Raw genomic sequence first — 17,050 nt, 5'->3', positions numbered from 1 at the left:
TGCTAAAGATAGGGTGCGCCGATCGCAGGCGCCGCTGTGCGCTAGGAGGCGGCGCTACAAGGAAGGGGCGGGCACGCCGGGCAGAGAGCCGGCTCGGGGGCGGAGCTACCCCCGGCCGTGCGTGCGCTTAAAAAGCGCGAATGTGAAACCAGCCTTAGTGTGACAGGCCCTTAAGCCATAGTTTAAGCCAAGCAGCATGGACAGGAGATAATAATGTAGTGGAGCATTAGGTGATGATGTTGGAGCTGTTTGCCAGATTACCACAGTAACCCAAATTATTACCACAAGTAGGAGATATAAACCCATTTCAAAATCAATAAAAATAACAAAAATCTTGGGGGATACCTAAGGTATATCATGTTCCAACTATTACCACCAAGTAAACAATAAACACTATCTACCACGTTATATCAAATTTTAGTTCAACCTTTGTTAAATGAGTAAACAGAGAATCACATAAAAAAAATGTTAAAAAAACAAAATAAGCAGCGTGGTTATAAATCAGTAGGGCACATGAATAGTTTATACACTCCATTCAATGATAGCATAATCAATCATAATACATGATTATGAAATAGAGTGCAAAAACCGTCCTCCATTCAATACAATAGAAAACATGCTTCATAACATGTGGATGGCGCCTCTAGTTAGAATAACTGTTCGTAATGACGCAAGCTTAGCCAGTCTATAAATATCACACCTTAGAGAAAGGAACCTAACAGTGGCAGACCCCTACACAAAATACAGAAATTTCCCACACTGAACACGTGACACGGTGCGCCTAACCACACTGCCACAGTAACCTGGCATGGTCAAGTATAAAAGGAAAGGGCTACAGGCGAAGGAAGCAAAGCAAAGAGCACAAACCGAGACAGGTGAGTAACAGTGACCAAAGTGTATTTCATTTTAGCTTTTAGGTGTAAAGTGTACAAAAATAAAAAATACGTACAAAATAACTAGTTGAGGTCACAGGATGAGGACCCAATACTACTAAGACACAGCTTACTTGCCATGTGAAATTACAAAATTTATTTTCTGGGCGGTTAAAGCTCATTTCAACTTCTAGATGCCTATATTTAAGGTCTCTGTCTCATGGCAGTGCCACTTTCATGTATACATACTGTAGCAAAAAGTGCATATTTAATTTGATTTTAGTGCAATCTCTTAGCCAGCTTTCAAAATTGAAAAGACACAAAAAGGGCTTACGGTAATTCATTAAGACTGGCATTTTGCAACTGGCATGCACCTCCAAAAAAGATGTACTGGAGTACATTTCTTGGAAAATGTATGCCACTAAAGTGGCGTAAATTTTGATGAATTAAATACGTAGACTTAGTCATGCCCCATCCCATCTCTGCCTACTTAGGAAAAGCTGGTAATGACAAGCTAAAAATGTCAAAAGTCACTCATTTTTTGTGCAAAAGCACCATAAAAAATCAGCCCATTAGAGCTTTGTCAAGTCATACATGCAGGGAGTGGTGATAGTCTTGCCAACATCTGTTGTGGCACTATATGAAAAAACTGACAGCGGAAAGTTGGATGGATTCCATAGGAAATTTTAATAATAATAATAATAATAAAAATAAATAAATTTTATTTCTATAGCGCCGACATATTCCGCAGCACTTTACATTTCAGAGGGTATTTGTACAGACAATAGACATTACAGCATAATAATAATCACATAGATTATAACAAATACCAAGAGGAAAGAGGGCCCTGCTCGCAAGCTTACAGTCTATGAGGAAAGAGGTAGACACGAAAGGTGGGTGTAACAGTTGCCCTGATTGTATGGACCAGCCATAATGTTAAGTGTTTAACAGTACAGACACAGAGGGCTAATGGATGCATAAAGCATGTGGGAACATGATGCAGGGAACCTGGTTATAGTAAAACTTTTGGCTGTGCCACACAGGGATAGATTAGGCTAATGTGTTGAGGCGATAGGCCAGTCTGAATAAATGCGTTTTCAGGGCACGCTTAAAATTGTGGGGATTGGGGACTAATCGTACTGACCTGGGAAGTGCATTCCAAAGAATTGGCGCAGCACGTGTAAAGTCTTGGAGACAGGGGTGGGAGGTTCTGATTATTGAGGATGCTAACCTCAGGTCACCAGCAGAACGGATTTTCCGTATAAAAGTGTATAATAAATGAGACTGGAACATTTCTTAATCTCATATTAGGAAACAATGTCCTATGTAATGTCTGAATAGATAGATCCTCTTTTACACTAGTTCTCATCTGCCACTTTACAGCCTTATTAGGATATGTGAAAATGTAAAGTTGGCCATATACATGTGCATGGAGGCCTCCCACTCTCCCCCAACAGATATTGTGAGAGGAGGTAAGGATCAGGTAGAATTCAAAGTCATGATCCATTTGTTTACTTGGTAGATAAGCCACTGTCAGTTGAGTCTGCCCCTAGCTTACCGCTCTTGCCATAGAGAATAGAGGAACGCTATATCAAGTCAAGGATTCAGCTTTAGTACTGTCTGATTTGCAAACAACTGCTCTCAAACAGAGGAGTAACCAGACTCTCCTGGATTACTACTCCATTTAGACTGTATGGCAACTCAGAAGCTCCCCACAGACTCGTTGAGTTCTACCTTGAACGAATGCACAGAACCCTCCAGAGAAACAGTACTGAGTTTTCTTCAAAATCAACATGACCTACCTGCTAGAGATGAGCGGATCTTTAGAAACTGGAATTCACCACTTTCAACAAATTTTCACCAAATATTTGATTTGATGAGAATAAATTTTCTTGAATCTCAATATTGAAAAGCTTGTAATTGTTTGGAAAATACACGTGAGGGAGAGGATAGAGTGAGAGAACCCCGCTGAACATAAGAGCTTACACACTACAGGAGAGCGGTAACTTCACTGACCATAAGAGCTTACACACTACAGGAGAGAGAGAACCTCACTGACCATAAGAGCTTACACACTACAGGAGAGAGAGAACTTCACTCACCATAAGAGCTTAAACACTACAGGAGAGAGAGAACTTCACTGACCATAAGAGCTTACACACTACAGGAGAGAGAGAACTTCACTGACCATAAGAGCTTACACACTACAGGAGAGAGAGAACCTCACTGACCATAAGAGCTTACACACTACAGGAGAGAACCTCACTGACCATAAGAGCTTACACACTACAGGAGAGAGAGAACCTCACTGACCATAAGAGCTTACACACTACAGGAGAGAGAGAACCTCACTGACCATAAGAGCTTACACACTACAGGAGAGAGAGAAGCTCACTGACCATAAGAGCTCACACACTACAGGAGAGAGAGGACCCTGCTGAGCATAAGAGCTCACACTCAGCAGGAGAGGCTTACTCAGTGACTAAGGAGATGAAAAACAACGCTACCATACAAACTGTTCCACTGGAAACCGCTAATATGTGATGGCACAAATACTCCCCCCCCATGCAATGTATGATTTTGCTAGATGTCATAGCTGCGGGTCATAATGGTGGGGAAGCCCACGCTGTCACACAAAATGATATCTGCTCTCTTTCTGATGCTTCAACAGTGTGGGAAATGGTGTTGCTTACGGTTTTTTTTGCGAACTGCTCCTCATCCGCTAATTGGCACATGCGTTCACACAAAGAATCATTCACACAGCTCTGAGAGCGCCTAATTAATATACAAAAAATAATGTACATCTGAACATACAGTATTTGGTAAGTTCTTTTATGAATTGTCCCTTTAGCGGTTCCCCTTCTTCCAGGGCCACCTATATGCAGCCACATGTTCTTCATGTCTAGTAAAATCCAGGCATGATAATGATTAAGACTTCATGCTGAAATCAATACAAAAAGCAGGTGCAGAAATCTTACTGTTCCTGGTGTAAACTGGTCAGCCTCATTGAAAGTACAAGATACAAAATGTATATTTGTTGAGTGAAAAGTACGGTGATATAACTGAAAGTATTACACACCTCAAAATACAAGTGTAGATCCCTGTATCCTCTTCTACAGCTGGTAAGAACCACAAGTTGTCTGTTTTTCTTTGTATTCTAGGCTCCTCTGTAGTATCCAGGATCTCAGAACCTTTTCTAGTCCAAACCAATTGAAGTGTAGAAAGGTCCAGTGTCATATACTCTAAGATTGGACACTCAATGGTAGCTAGCTCTTCAGCTAGAACATAATAAGCCAAAGAATGTGTGATCTGATCTTGACATTTCTCTATATGGATAACACAAATAAGTACTGTGTTACTCTCTCTGAATATATGTAAAACCTTACATGCCAAACACTAACATTGTAGAAAGTGTAGCTTGTCAACATTTAAAATCAATGTTCAAAATTGAAGATTAATATACAGTTTATATATACATTTATATCTTATTTGTTAGGTGCACCATGGCCATAAAAGAAGGACTAAAGAATAAAAAGTTCTCCTTGTGGAGATCACCAAGTTGGTGTAGAGAGACTTATAGGCCATGCAATGCTCCTCTGGGAATTTAAATATCAAGTATCCTCTCCAGAAAGAAAGAGGACTAGAACTCTAGTGCCCTCTATTGGAAGCAACAATCCTAAAAGTTAATATCCACCCTTTAAAAGGCTTTACACATGACTTAGAATAAGAAGCCAATAGAAAGACCCTTGAAAAAGTTGATATTGACTTTTAGGGTATTGCTACTTCCAATAGATGACACTAATGTTCCTGTCCTCTTCCTCATTGAAGAGGCTACTTTTAAATTTCCAATAAAAAATTGCATGGCCTATAAGTCTCCCTACTCCCAACTTGGCACTCTCCACTAGGAAAAAGTTTTCACCTTAGATCCTCTATCAGAGGCCTTTAACTCAGCAAAAACAGTTCTAATTTGCACTAATAAGGGGTAATCACCCTGAAACACATGTGTGTGTGAATGGAGTTCATAGTTTGGCTTTTACTCTGTAGTTCTAGGGGATAGAAAACTTTTAAAGTACTCAGCTGCTAGATCAGTACAGTCACAAATGTATGTATTTTAAATGAATTTATTTTTGTAATTGAAGTCTATCTATAAAGGGGTACTGTACTCTAAGGTATTTAACCCCTTCAAGACCGGGGTATTTTCATTTTTGCTTTTTCATTTTTCGCTCCCCTTTTTCCCCAGAGCCATAACTTTTTATTTTTCAGTCACTATGGCCATGGGAGGGTTTGTTTTTTGCAGGATGAGCTTTACTTTCGAACGACACGATTGGTTTTAACACATTGTGTACTGGAAAACGGGAAAAAAATTCAAAGTGCGGTGAAATTGCAAAAAAGTGGAATCCCGCAGTTGTTTTTTGCTTTGCTTTTTTACTATGTTCACTAAATGCTAAAACTGACCTGTCCTTATAATTCTCCATATCATTACCATAGACATCAAACATGTCTAGGTTCTTTTTAATCTAAGTGGTGAAAAAAAATTCCAAACTTTGTTAAAAAAAAATTAAAAATTGCGCCATTTTCCGATACCCATAGTGTCTCCACTTTTCGTGATCTCGGGTTGGATGAGGGCTGATTTTTGTGACAAGCTGACACTTGTAATTACCGTATACCATTTTGGTGCAGATACGATCTTTGATCGCCCCTTATTAATTCTGGCGTTTTGACTTTTTTCTCGCTATGCCGTTTAGCGATCATGTTAATCGTTAATCCTTTTTTCATTGATAAATCAGGTGATTCTGAATGCGACGATACAAAGTATGTGTATGTTTGGTTTTTTTATTGTTTTTTTAATGGGGCAAAAGGGGGAGTGATTGGAACTTTTATATTTTAATTTTTTTATAATTTTAAAAACTTTTATTTTTTACTTTTTGCATGCTTCAATAGTCTCCATGGGAGATTAGAAGCTGCTATAACCCGATCAGCTCTGCTACATACAGGTGGTGATCGGATTGCCTATATGTAGCAGAATTGCTGACTTGCTATGTGATCTCTGGTTTTCATGCCAACCCATCAGTGACCCGCGATCATGTGACGGGGGTCACAGATAGGCAAATTTCTGGCATGCTTGCCGGAAGCACATGTTAAATGCCGCTGTCAGAGTTTGACAGTGGCATTTAATGGGTTATCATCTGAGGGAGGATCGCGATTCAAAGCAGCTTTTCAAAGCAGCTGACATGTGCCAGAAAAGATGTGGGCTTACCACTGGAGCCCACATGAAAGGGAGAGTGTCCGACATCGGCATACTATTACGCCCAATGTCGGAAAGGGGTTAAGATATGTCTGGTAAGAAAAAAATTTAAAAGTATTGATAACTTTCATTATATGTTAAAGGAGATGTCTTAAGCCTCCTTCACACAAAGCGTTTTATGCCCATATGTGGTCCCTTTTTTAAGGACCGGAAATACGCGCACACATTCAATGGTGGTGCGCACATGTCAGGTTTTTCACACGGACCATGTTTCCAGGTGAGAAACCCGCATACATGTCAGTTTTTTTTGCACAGCACAGACAAAATGCCTGCCGCAGACGTGCACACTGATGACACACTAATAACATCTTTGTGTCATCAACATTATATGTAACGGTGCCTGGGAAGAAGCGGTACACTTCGCGTCGTTCCCAGGTGCCGGACGGCTGCTGAAGGCAGCTCTCATCATTGTCTTCTGCTCACGCTGATCTCAGGAGACAATGATGAGAGTTGTATTCAGCAGCGACTGTGTAACTCCTGTGTAAAATAAATAATTCAATAAAAAACAGCTAGGGCTCCCTCCCAATTTTTATAAGCAGCAGAGGGAAAGCTCATGGCTTGGGACTGATTTTAATAACCTGGGACAAGAGACAATACTGCATAAGGTTCACAGGCTATTAATAACATGTTAAGATGTTTGCTTAGCCTTTATTGGTGAATTTAAGGGGGAACCCAGAAAAAATGTGATGTAGGGTCCCTCTAAAAATTCAATCCAGCAAAGGCTAAACAGACAACTGTGGGTTATTAACAGCCTGAAAAGGGGTTAGAGATATTGTCACCTCCCCCAGGCTACCAACATCAGCCCTCAGCCGATTCCAGAAATGGGATATGGCATATCCATATCTGGCACTTAGCCTCACTTTTCCCACTTGCCCTGTGGTGGTGGCAATTAGGGTAATATTTGTGGGATTGATGACAGCTTTGTATTGTCAGGTGACATCAAGCCCATGGGATAGTAATGGAGAGGCGTCTATAGGAACCATACCTGTAAACCTTATGGGGTATTGCCCCTTGTCCCAGGTTATTAAAATCAGCCCCCAGCTGTGGGTTTTCTCTCTGCTGGTTATGAAAATTGCATGGGAGCCAATGCTGTTTTTTTATTTAATTATTTATTTTACACAGGAGTAACCCAGCTGGTGCTAAATACAACTCCCATCAATGTGTCCAGGCAACAATGAGGAAAGCTGCCTTCAGCAGCCAGCACCTGGGAACTGCGCAAACTGTACTGGTTTTCCCAGGCGGTGGTACGTATCACATGGGCACGCGGACAGCACACGAATGTAACACACTGACACAAGGACACAAAATGGCACACGGATGGCCCATGGAAGTCACATACAGCTCTGGCAAAAAATTAAGAGACCACTTTCAAATGTTCAGTTTGTCTGATTTTTCTCTTTATAGGTATATTTTTTAGTAAAATGTAAATTGTTCTTTTAGTATATAAACTTACGACAACATGTCTCCGAATTTACAAGCAATACATTTTTTTTTTCTGACAGAAAAATGGTCATATTAAAAAAAAAAAAAAAAAAAAAAAAACGCACAGTGCTTTCAGACCTCAAATAATGCAAAGAAAACAAGTTCATAATAATTTAGAAACAACAATACTAATGTTTTAACTCCGGAAGAGTTCAGAAATCAATAGTTTTTCTTTGTTTGATGGCTTATGAATATCCATTATCCTCTTGATTACATTCCAGAGGTTTTCAGTGGGGTTCAGGTCTGGAGAATGGGCTGCCCATGACAGGGTTTTGATGTGGTGGTCTCTTAATTTTTGCCAGAGCTGTATGTACACATGGACCAAGGATCTCATCAGTACTGGTTTTTCCAGGTCAGGAATTACCAGGATGTGTGAAGGAGAACTTTTTAATATTTTCTCTTAAGGAACGTTAACAAAGCACTTCCATGGTAATCCAGAGCGAGCATAATATTCATATTATTGCACAAAATAGGAGAACAGAAAGAAAAGAGAGCATCAGCTAAATGGACACTTACAGAAAATTACTTTCTAGGTACACAAGCGCAGAAAATAATTTCCTGTGCAGGTTACCAGGTAGCTCAAAACACCCAATGATTGGGATCAGAACAGGCAGCTGAAGGGTCCAGCCACCTCATGGCTCCAAAAAAGCCAAGGCTGGAAAGTATACCTATTAAAGGATTGTCCAGGACATTTATTTTGACAGCCTATACTCAGGATAGGTCATCAATATCTGATCAGTGAAGGTGCGACACCCGTCACCTTCCAGGATGCTAGCGGTGATCATATGTGCTCAGTTGAGGAGCTGCACAACTCCATCAACAGAATAGTGGACGTGGATGGGTACTGCATGTCCACCACCTATCCTAATTAATAGCGGGCGGATGTGCCGTACACAACCAGGGTCCCAATGCAGTTGATGGAGCTGTATAGTTCCGATCTGCAACTGAACACATCAAGCTGCTGCCAGATATTGATGACCTATTCTGATGGTAGGCCATGAATATAATAGTCTCGGAGAACCCGTTTAACTGTAGAGAGTAATGGTGGGCAGCTTCCTTCTGTTAAAAAGCTTAATTTGTACTTTTTCCAGACTGTCATTTTAAATACATAACCCATTTAATAAAAGTAGACACAGAAGAGCCCATATTCAACTCAATGACAAGTAATACACGACCATTGATAATGACACTTTACCTCCAGTAGGAAACCTGTAAACATTTAATCCAAAGGTCTCTAACAAATGTGTTCCAAATACGATCAATGGAATCCAAATCATTCTGTAAATAAAGAAACACTGTTGAATCAACTATGAACAAACGAGTACATTTATAATTGTTTTTTTTTCTTTTAGTCTTGCCTTTAATTGCGGCAAAATTAGCAAATAGCACACGATGAAGAAAGTAGAATAAGCATATTATACCACTGTTTATACAGTAAAATTGCTTTTTTAAAAAAGGTTTTTAAAAATTAATAAATCTGACAGGAGAACGGACAATGCTTACACAATGGTGCACTTTAAAATGATAGAAAATACTCCAAAAAGACACAAAACTCTTCATAAACGCCTCGTACTGTTTAAAGTGATTTTAAAAAAATTACTGCCAAAAAAGTGGAGTAAATACAATAATATATAACCCTGTGATATTTATTTACCATTATATAGTTATTCCAGTGCATACACGTGAAGTATGAGTATCTAGGCCAGCATATGTTTCTTAGAGAAGCACGATAATCTGACATATTTATTACATTTTAGAGAAGCTAAAATGACACAGATGAATGACGGGCCAGAACTTCCATTGTTTTCCACACTGTCATCTGCACGACAGTGTGAAAACCACTGCCTCTGATAGGCGATAACATTATTACCGGTGGTCAGAGAGCTGCAGTTCCCATGCTGTCAAATGACAGCGTGAGCCAGTAGCCGTCACCGGAAGTAAAAAGTTTACCTCCGGTCAAAGAGGCATCAACCGTGTCGTACACCGACTCTAGGGTGGCAGACTGGGCGGTGGAGGCACGTGACATTTGGGATCGCACGCAGGATGATATCCGGGCCTCCAAGGAGAGAATTAGGTCCTCCGCTGATACTCGCTGGCGCCCTGCTCGGACCTTCGCCCCTGGAAACTTAGTGTGGCTCTCCGCTCGAAACATCAGGCTGCGGGTGGAATCTGCTAAGTTCGCACTGCGCTTTATTGGCCCTTTCAAGGTCCTCGAGCAGATTAACCCTGTGGTCTACCGTCTTGCCCTTCCACCACACTTGGCTATCTCAGACACGTTTCATGTGTCTCTCCTTAAGCCGGTTCACATGTCCCGGTTTTCTGAGCCATCTGCCGGGACATCAGACCTGTCGTCTGATGAGTTTGAGGTCAATGCCATCGTGGGATGCAAGGTGATGCGGGGCAAAAAGTTTTACTTGGTGGATTGGAGGGGTCATGGTCAAGAGGCTCGGACCTGGGAGTCGGTGGAGAACATCCATGCAGAATTTGAGCAGAGCGAGGCTCAGAGAGGAGGGGTCCCTAGGAGGGGGGGTGATGTTAGGCATCGGATTTCTGTCGCTGCACAGTGAGAATCCCGAGCCTTGCTTCCGGCAGTCTCCCATTCCTCTCAAGCCGCAGAGGAGGTTGCTCAGCAAACTCGTCTTTCCCGGCACTCTGCCCAGACCAGCTCCATGGGTTTGCTTGCTGCTGCCACCTCTGGCACAGCTATGGCAATGCATGCTGCTCAGCAGCGAGATTCTCCAGGGACTAAGTCCTCATGTCGGGCTACTGAGCATGCCCGTGGAGTGCTCGCTCATTGGAGATCGATGGTCACGTGCTCAGGTCCTGCTCGTGTTCGGATTGGCCCATCCGAGAAGCCAGGAAGGTCCCGGATGCTCGCGGCTATAAAAGGTTCGCATGGCTGCTCGGCCATGTGCTAGGATAGACTGTATTTTCAGACTATGAGGAGTGATGTATGCACGTAAGAAACCCCTACCCTCGGTACGCATGTGTTGTGCAGCCTATCCTGCTAGCGCCCAGGCTTAGGCGTTGGTAGGTCAGAGGTTGAGTCAGGCATCAGTCCTCACCAGTGACTCGCACGTGCTCCACACTCCATAGCCAGCGCCTATAGCAGCGCTCGCGGCAGCGACGCCACGCGCTCATTGGGCCTAGAGGGACTCTAACCCTGTGTCCTTGGGGTAGAGTTCTGTGGCCGCACACTGTGCGCTCTTTTGGCCGGGCTCTTTGAGCTAAACAGGCTCCGGCATCAACGTTCAGAGGTTGTGCGTCAAGGTGAATTAACAGAGTTCGCTCCTGTTCACATTGGGTGACGTAACCCACGTGTGACTGTTTTCACACCGCTTATTTCTTCCGCCATTATCTAGCAGCAGTGTACCTCTGCACGGTGGACCACGGGCTGCGAACGCACCTACTACTATTTTATAATTTGGTGCGTTCCGCCAGCCCTAACAGAAAAAATCTTTGAATTCAATAAAAACAAGGTTTAAAAAAAAAAAAAAAAAAGAAAAAAAAAAAAGGTTGAGATCAGGGTTCTGTAGAGATCATTTCATCACTTCCTGGACTCTCTGTTCTCCATTATGCTGACGATAGTGTATGATGACATTGGCTGTGTTAGGTTCTGCTTGTTAAATGGCCACAATGTGAATGCACACCTATGCATTGCACTAATACAACATGCTCTGACTCCATTTTTTTTGTTTTGGTTTAGTTTTTTGTACAAATTGGGCATAGCTCCCCTTTATTGGCTCTTCATTTTGTTTATACACTGTAAATTTCCATGGGCAGGTGTTGAATTGTCAGGACCCAGGTCTTCCTCTGCCTTTATCTATTTTTACGTCTGCTAACACATAGTGTGGTAAAAAATAAGAGTTAGGTATCATCCTGATTGGGGTAAAACTTGTCGTGGTGGGATCGATTTTTATTTTTTTACTATGTAAGTACCCTATGTTATTTGCATGTTTGCATGTTATTTGCATGTATTATTGCTATGTATTTACTTACTACAGGGTACGGTATTTGCTCATTTTGTTTTTATCTTATTTTCTGCTTATTAAATGGCCATTGAATTGTACGTACACCTATGCATTACACTTATACCAACATGCTCTGGTTCAATTTTTTTTTTTGTCTTGACATTAGCTGTATGTTTGGGATCATTGTCTGGAGCAAATGTGATTTTTCCCTAATTGTATTGCATTGTATTGTATTATTTTCCACCATAATTTGCAAAATAAATCTTGCCAAATCAGACAAGGTGATTTTCTGGATTTGTTTTCTCATTTTGACTCTCATAGTTGTGGTCTACCTATGATGTCAATTACAGATCTCTCTCATCATTTTAAGTGGGAGAACTTGCACAATTGGGGGCTGACCAAATCCTTTTTTCCCCACTGTATCTATATGGGAATATTTGAAGAGACAGAAAGATTTGCACAAGCCTACACTCATAGATGTATGGTTACTTCTCCAACGTGTTTGACACAATGTATCTGCCGAGTTCCTTCAAAAAGTATGTGCAAGTGTGCCTAGAAGAATTAATGCCGTTTTAACCCCTTTCCTATATTAGACGTACTATTCCGTCCATGTGACCTAGGACCTACGTCCCAAGGACGGACTAGTACGTCTAATGCGATCAGCTGCGCTCACGGGGGCACGTTAACCCCTGGCACACCACGGTCAAACATGATCGTGGTGTACCGGGGGTTAAAGGAAGCATCGGCAGGGAGGGGGCTCCCTCCGTGCTTCACTGAGCCCCCCACAGCAGCGCAATGTGCAGCGCTGCTGCGGGGGCCTCCCTCCCTGCAGGTCCCCGGATCCCATATGGCAACGTGGACCTTTGGGGGCCTGCAGGGAGCTGGCTTCCTCACTGCCTGCAGAGCGCAGGCATGAGGAAGCCTGCAGCAGTGCCTGCGACAGATCGCTGATCTGACACAGCGATCTGTGATGTGACAGATCAGCGATCTGTCACATGACAGTGATGTCATGACAGTGACATTATAATAAAAGTAAAAAAGAAAAAAAGTGTAAAAATAATTTAAAAAAAAAAAATAAATCGCTAAATAAAAAAAAAAAATTCCCTAATTCATTTTTTGAAAATAAAAAAACAATAAAAGTACACACATTTGGTATCGCCGCATCTGTAATGACCCACCCTATAAAACTGTCCCATTAGTTAACCCCTTTAGCGAACCCCTTAAAAAATACAAATAAAAAACGAAGCAAAAATATTGATTTATTATCATTCCGCTGAACAAAAAGTGCAATAACGCGCGATCAAAGAGACGCATATAAATATCCATGGTACCGCTGAAAACGTCATCTTGTCCCACAAAAAACGAGCCACCACACAGCATCATCAGCGAAAAATAAAAAAGTTATAGCTCGCAGAATAAAGCGATGCAAAAATAATTATTTTTTATATAAAATAGTTTTCATTGCATAAAAGCGCCAAAACATAAAAAAAAGACATAAATGAGGTATTGCTGTAACCATACTGACCCGAAGAATAAAACTGCTTTATCAATTTTACCGCACGTGGAACGGTGTAAACGCACACCCCAAAAGAAATTCATGAAACACTGGTTTTTGTTCATTCTGCGTCCTAAAACTCGGAATAAAAAGCGATCAAAAAATGTCACGGGCCCGAAAATGGTACCAATAAAAACGCCAACTCGTCCCGCAAAGAATAAGACCTCACATGACTCGGTGGGTTAAAATATGGAAAAATGATAGCTCTCAAAATGTGGTGATGCATAAACAATTTTTACAATAAAAAGCGTTTTTTAGCGTATGACAGCTGCCAAACATAAAAACCCACCATAAATAGTAAGTCAAATCCCCCATTATCACCCCCTTAGTTAGGGAAAAATAATAAAATTAAAAAAATTATTTATTTCCATTTTCCCATTAGGGCTAGGGTTAGGGCTAAGGTTAGGGTTGGAGTTAGAATTGGGGGGTTTCCACTGTTTTGGCACATCAGGGGCTTTCCAAACGCGACATGGCATCCAATCTCAATTCCAGCCAAAAAAGTTAAATGGCGCGGCTTCCCTTCTGAGCTCTGCCATGTGCCCAAATAGTGGTTTATCCCCATATATGGGGTATCAGCGTACTCAGGACAGATTGCACAATAACTTTTTGGGTCCTGTTACTCTTGGGAAATTAAAAATTGGGGGTGAAAAGATCATTTTTGTGGAAAAAATATGATTTTTTTAATTGTACGACTGTACGTTATAAACTTCTGTGAAGCCCTTGGGGGTTCAAAGTGCTCACCACATATCTAGATAAGTTCCTTGGGGGGGTCTAGTTTCCAAAATGGGGTCACTTGTAGGGGGTTTCCACTGTTTAGGCACATCAGGAGCTCTCCAAACGTGACATGGCATCCGATCTGAATTCCAGCCAATTTTGCAGTGAAAAAGTCAAACGGCGCTCCTTCCTTCCGAGCTCTGCCATGTGCCCAAACAGTGGTTCCCCCCCACATATCAGGTATCGGCGTACTCAGGACAATTTGCACAATAACTTTTCCAGTCCAATTTCTCCTGATACCCTTGGTAACATAAAAAAATTGAACCTGAAGTATTTTTTTTTGTGAAAAAAGTTAAATGTTCATTTTTTTAAACATTAAAAAAAATTCCTGTGAAGCACCTGAAGGGTTAATAAACTTCTTGAATGCGGTTTTGAGCACCTTGAGGGGTGCAGTTTTTAGAATGTTGTCACTTTTGTGTATTTTCTATCATATAGACCCCTCAAAGTGACTTCAAATGTGATGTGGTGTTGTAAAAATGAGAAATCGCTGGTCAACTTTTAACCCTTATAACTTCCTAATAAAAAAAAATTTGGTTCCCAAATTGTGCTGATGTAAAGTAAACATGTGGAAAATGTTATTTATTAAGTTTTTGAGTGCCATATCTCTGAGATTTAAGAGCATAAAAATTCAAAGTTGGAAAATTGCGAACTTTTCAACATTTTCGTCAAATTTCCGTTTTTTTTACAAATAAACGCAAGTTATATGAATGAAATTTTACCACTAACATGAAGTACAATATGTCACGAGAAAACAATGTCAGAATCACTGGGATCCATGGAAGCGTTTCAGAGTTATTACCTCATAAAGGGACAGTGGTCAGAATTGTAAAAATTGGCCCGGGCATTAACATGCAAACCACCCTTGGGAGTAAAGGGGTTAATGGCAAAGGGTTACACCAAATATTGATTGGATTTAATTTCTCTTTTCTTTAATCACTTTGCATTTTGTTAATTGATGAAATAAACTATTAACACTTCTGCTTTTAAAGCATTCTTAATACATCTGCCTAAAACTTTTGGATATTACTGTTCAAAGTTAAATAGTATGGTATTAAACACTAACCGGTGACTAATCTATGGAAAATACCCTGCAACAGTCCAAACACCACAGAAATGTGCTGCAATTTGCAATGTACTTAGCTATGTTATACTATAGCAGTCAAAGATTAGATTAATCAAATGATATACCTAATCAAACTCTTAAGGCCCTTTTACATTTAGCGATGCACCAGCGATCCGACCAGCGATATGACGTGGTCAGGATCGCTGGTGCATCACTAAATGATCGCTAGTGAGCTTCCACACAGGAAGATCTCACAGCGACGCAGCGGACGATACTCACCTTTCACACACAGCGATCCAGACATCCTCCCGCCCGCGTCCAGCGTCGCTCGTCGTCAAAGCAGGAAGCCCAGCAGGAAGCAGACGACGAGAAATGGAGCCGGTCGGAGGCAAGTATCACACATAGCGATATCGCTAGCAATATCACTATAACGTCACAAAATCTGTGACATTATAGCGATATTGCTAGCGATATCGCTATGTGTAAAACCCCCTTTAGTTTTTTAGGCAATAAGCAATAACTGTATTTTTAGAAATTAATTACTGTGTTCGGTGCTTGAATTGATCCAAATGGAAAGATCCACCCAAGAAATCAGCTGGTCCAGCAGGTCTGGCTAATTTGGCTACTAATGAACATATTTCTGAATATTTTTTACATTACTTTGCCCAGTTGTAAATGTAATTATGAAGTTAACAATTGAAAAATGGTTATAGAAATGATCAGTATAATTCAAAACTACCGTATTTAAATTATTATATCACCAGATTTTTCCTGATTGGTAATCATATTGCTACATTAGACAGCTGTAATATAAGTGTATAAGTGTAGTTTTTAGTCTATATTAGAGATGCAACACTGGACCATAGCTGAATCAAAGTTAATGCACCATAAAAGTCTGTAGTGCTCTCATTCTGATTTATATGGACAGCTGAAGGTTGAAGATGTTACTATTCCTAGATTGCAAGCAAATCATTGGAAATGTTTATAAATCTCCGTATTGTTTTAAACCTTTTAGCTTATTAGATAATCAGTCACTTAGAAGTTATATGAATATTGTTATATAGTTCAATTGGAAATCCAAAATTGTCTTTTTGTTCAGGAAATACCCTTTGAATTTTTATCATGTACATAAATCACATCAAATAAATCACAAGACTTCACTTTTCTCCAAAACTCTAGATGTGCATAAGAGAACCCAGACTCCGGTTCAAATTGAAGATAAAATTATTCATTTACATATTCGCATTTCATTCTATGAAAATATTAATGAATAAGTGTAGGTCTTACCTTCTTTAGGATAATTCAATGGAAAAATTAAAATAGAAATTCCTTGAATGGCGTACTGTGTCCCGCAAACAAATAGTATTGTTTTCAGTGACAAGCAAGTGTAATGAAATAATAAGAATACATGGTGTGGATAAACATACATTTATATATACGTTCCGCATGCGTTGTGGAACTTCCTCATACATTTCTCAATCAATGTCTAAAATAGAGCAGACACTTTCCAGGTCCTCATCAATATCCTGATTGCTCAAGAAAGGACATATAAAGGGAAAGCACATCACAGGTTCCTTTTTTTAGGATTTTTTTTTTGAGCTTATACTACAGTTATTAAAGGAGTCGCACGTTATCTTAAATGCCCTTTATATCTATATTTAAGCCCTAACAATTTTTTCAACTTCTTCTCTGTATACATTTAATCCCTATTTGTGCTTTTTGTACTTTACTTCCTGTACACATTATGCTTGAGGGGAGTCTCAAACGAGATGTCATCTGCAGGCTTATATCACCCTGCCTAGAACAAAAAGTCATCAGAGGGCAGAGGTGCCTTCACTTACCACACCTTCTTTCATTACTGTCTTGTCATGGTGTTAAATATACATAATTTGAGCATATTTATTAATTCAGGACTTCTTACCAGATGCAATACTGCAAAGTAAACGTCACAATCATTTTTATTAAAAAATGTAGTGGTTTATTGGATTGTCCACCAAAAACAAACTCATTGCAGCAAAATATAAAATA

The 17,050-nt window shown here is 40.4% G+C and overlaps 1 protein-coding gene across 1 annotated transcript in view; it reads right to left on the bottom strand.

Moving 5' to 3' along the window:
• Nucleotides 1–16,424, bottom strand: part of IL1R2 (interleukin 1 receptor type 2) — a 47,293-nt gene extending 30,869 nt beyond the window's left edge. Inside the window, exons 1-3 of the mRNA XM_073590451.1 lie at nt 16,310–16,424; nt 8,855–8,937; nt 3,952–4,198 (exon numbers count right to left, since the gene is read on the bottom strand). Of these exons, the coding sequence (XP_073446552.1) occupies nt 3,952–4,198; nt 8,855–8,936 (329 nt within the window). The 5' untranslated portion in view covers nt 8,937; nt 16,310–16,424. The remainder of the gene's footprint in view (nt 1–3,951; nt 4,199–8,854; nt 8,938–16,309) is intronic.
• Nucleotides 16,425–17,050: the final 626 nt, after the last annotated feature.

The sequence above is a fragment of the Dendrobates tinctorius genome, unplaced genomic scaffold (genome assembly GCF_039654945.1).
Source record: "Dendrobates tinctorius isolate UK_male_01 unplaced genomic scaffold, ASM3965494v1 ptg000117l, whole genome shotgun sequence".
Lineage (NCBI taxonomy): Eukaryota > Metazoa > Chordata > Amphibia > Anura > Dendrobatidae > Dendrobates > Dendrobates tinctorius.
Note: the sequence above shows the minus strand (reverse complement) of the source record. Positions and strands in the feature narration are given on the sequence as shown.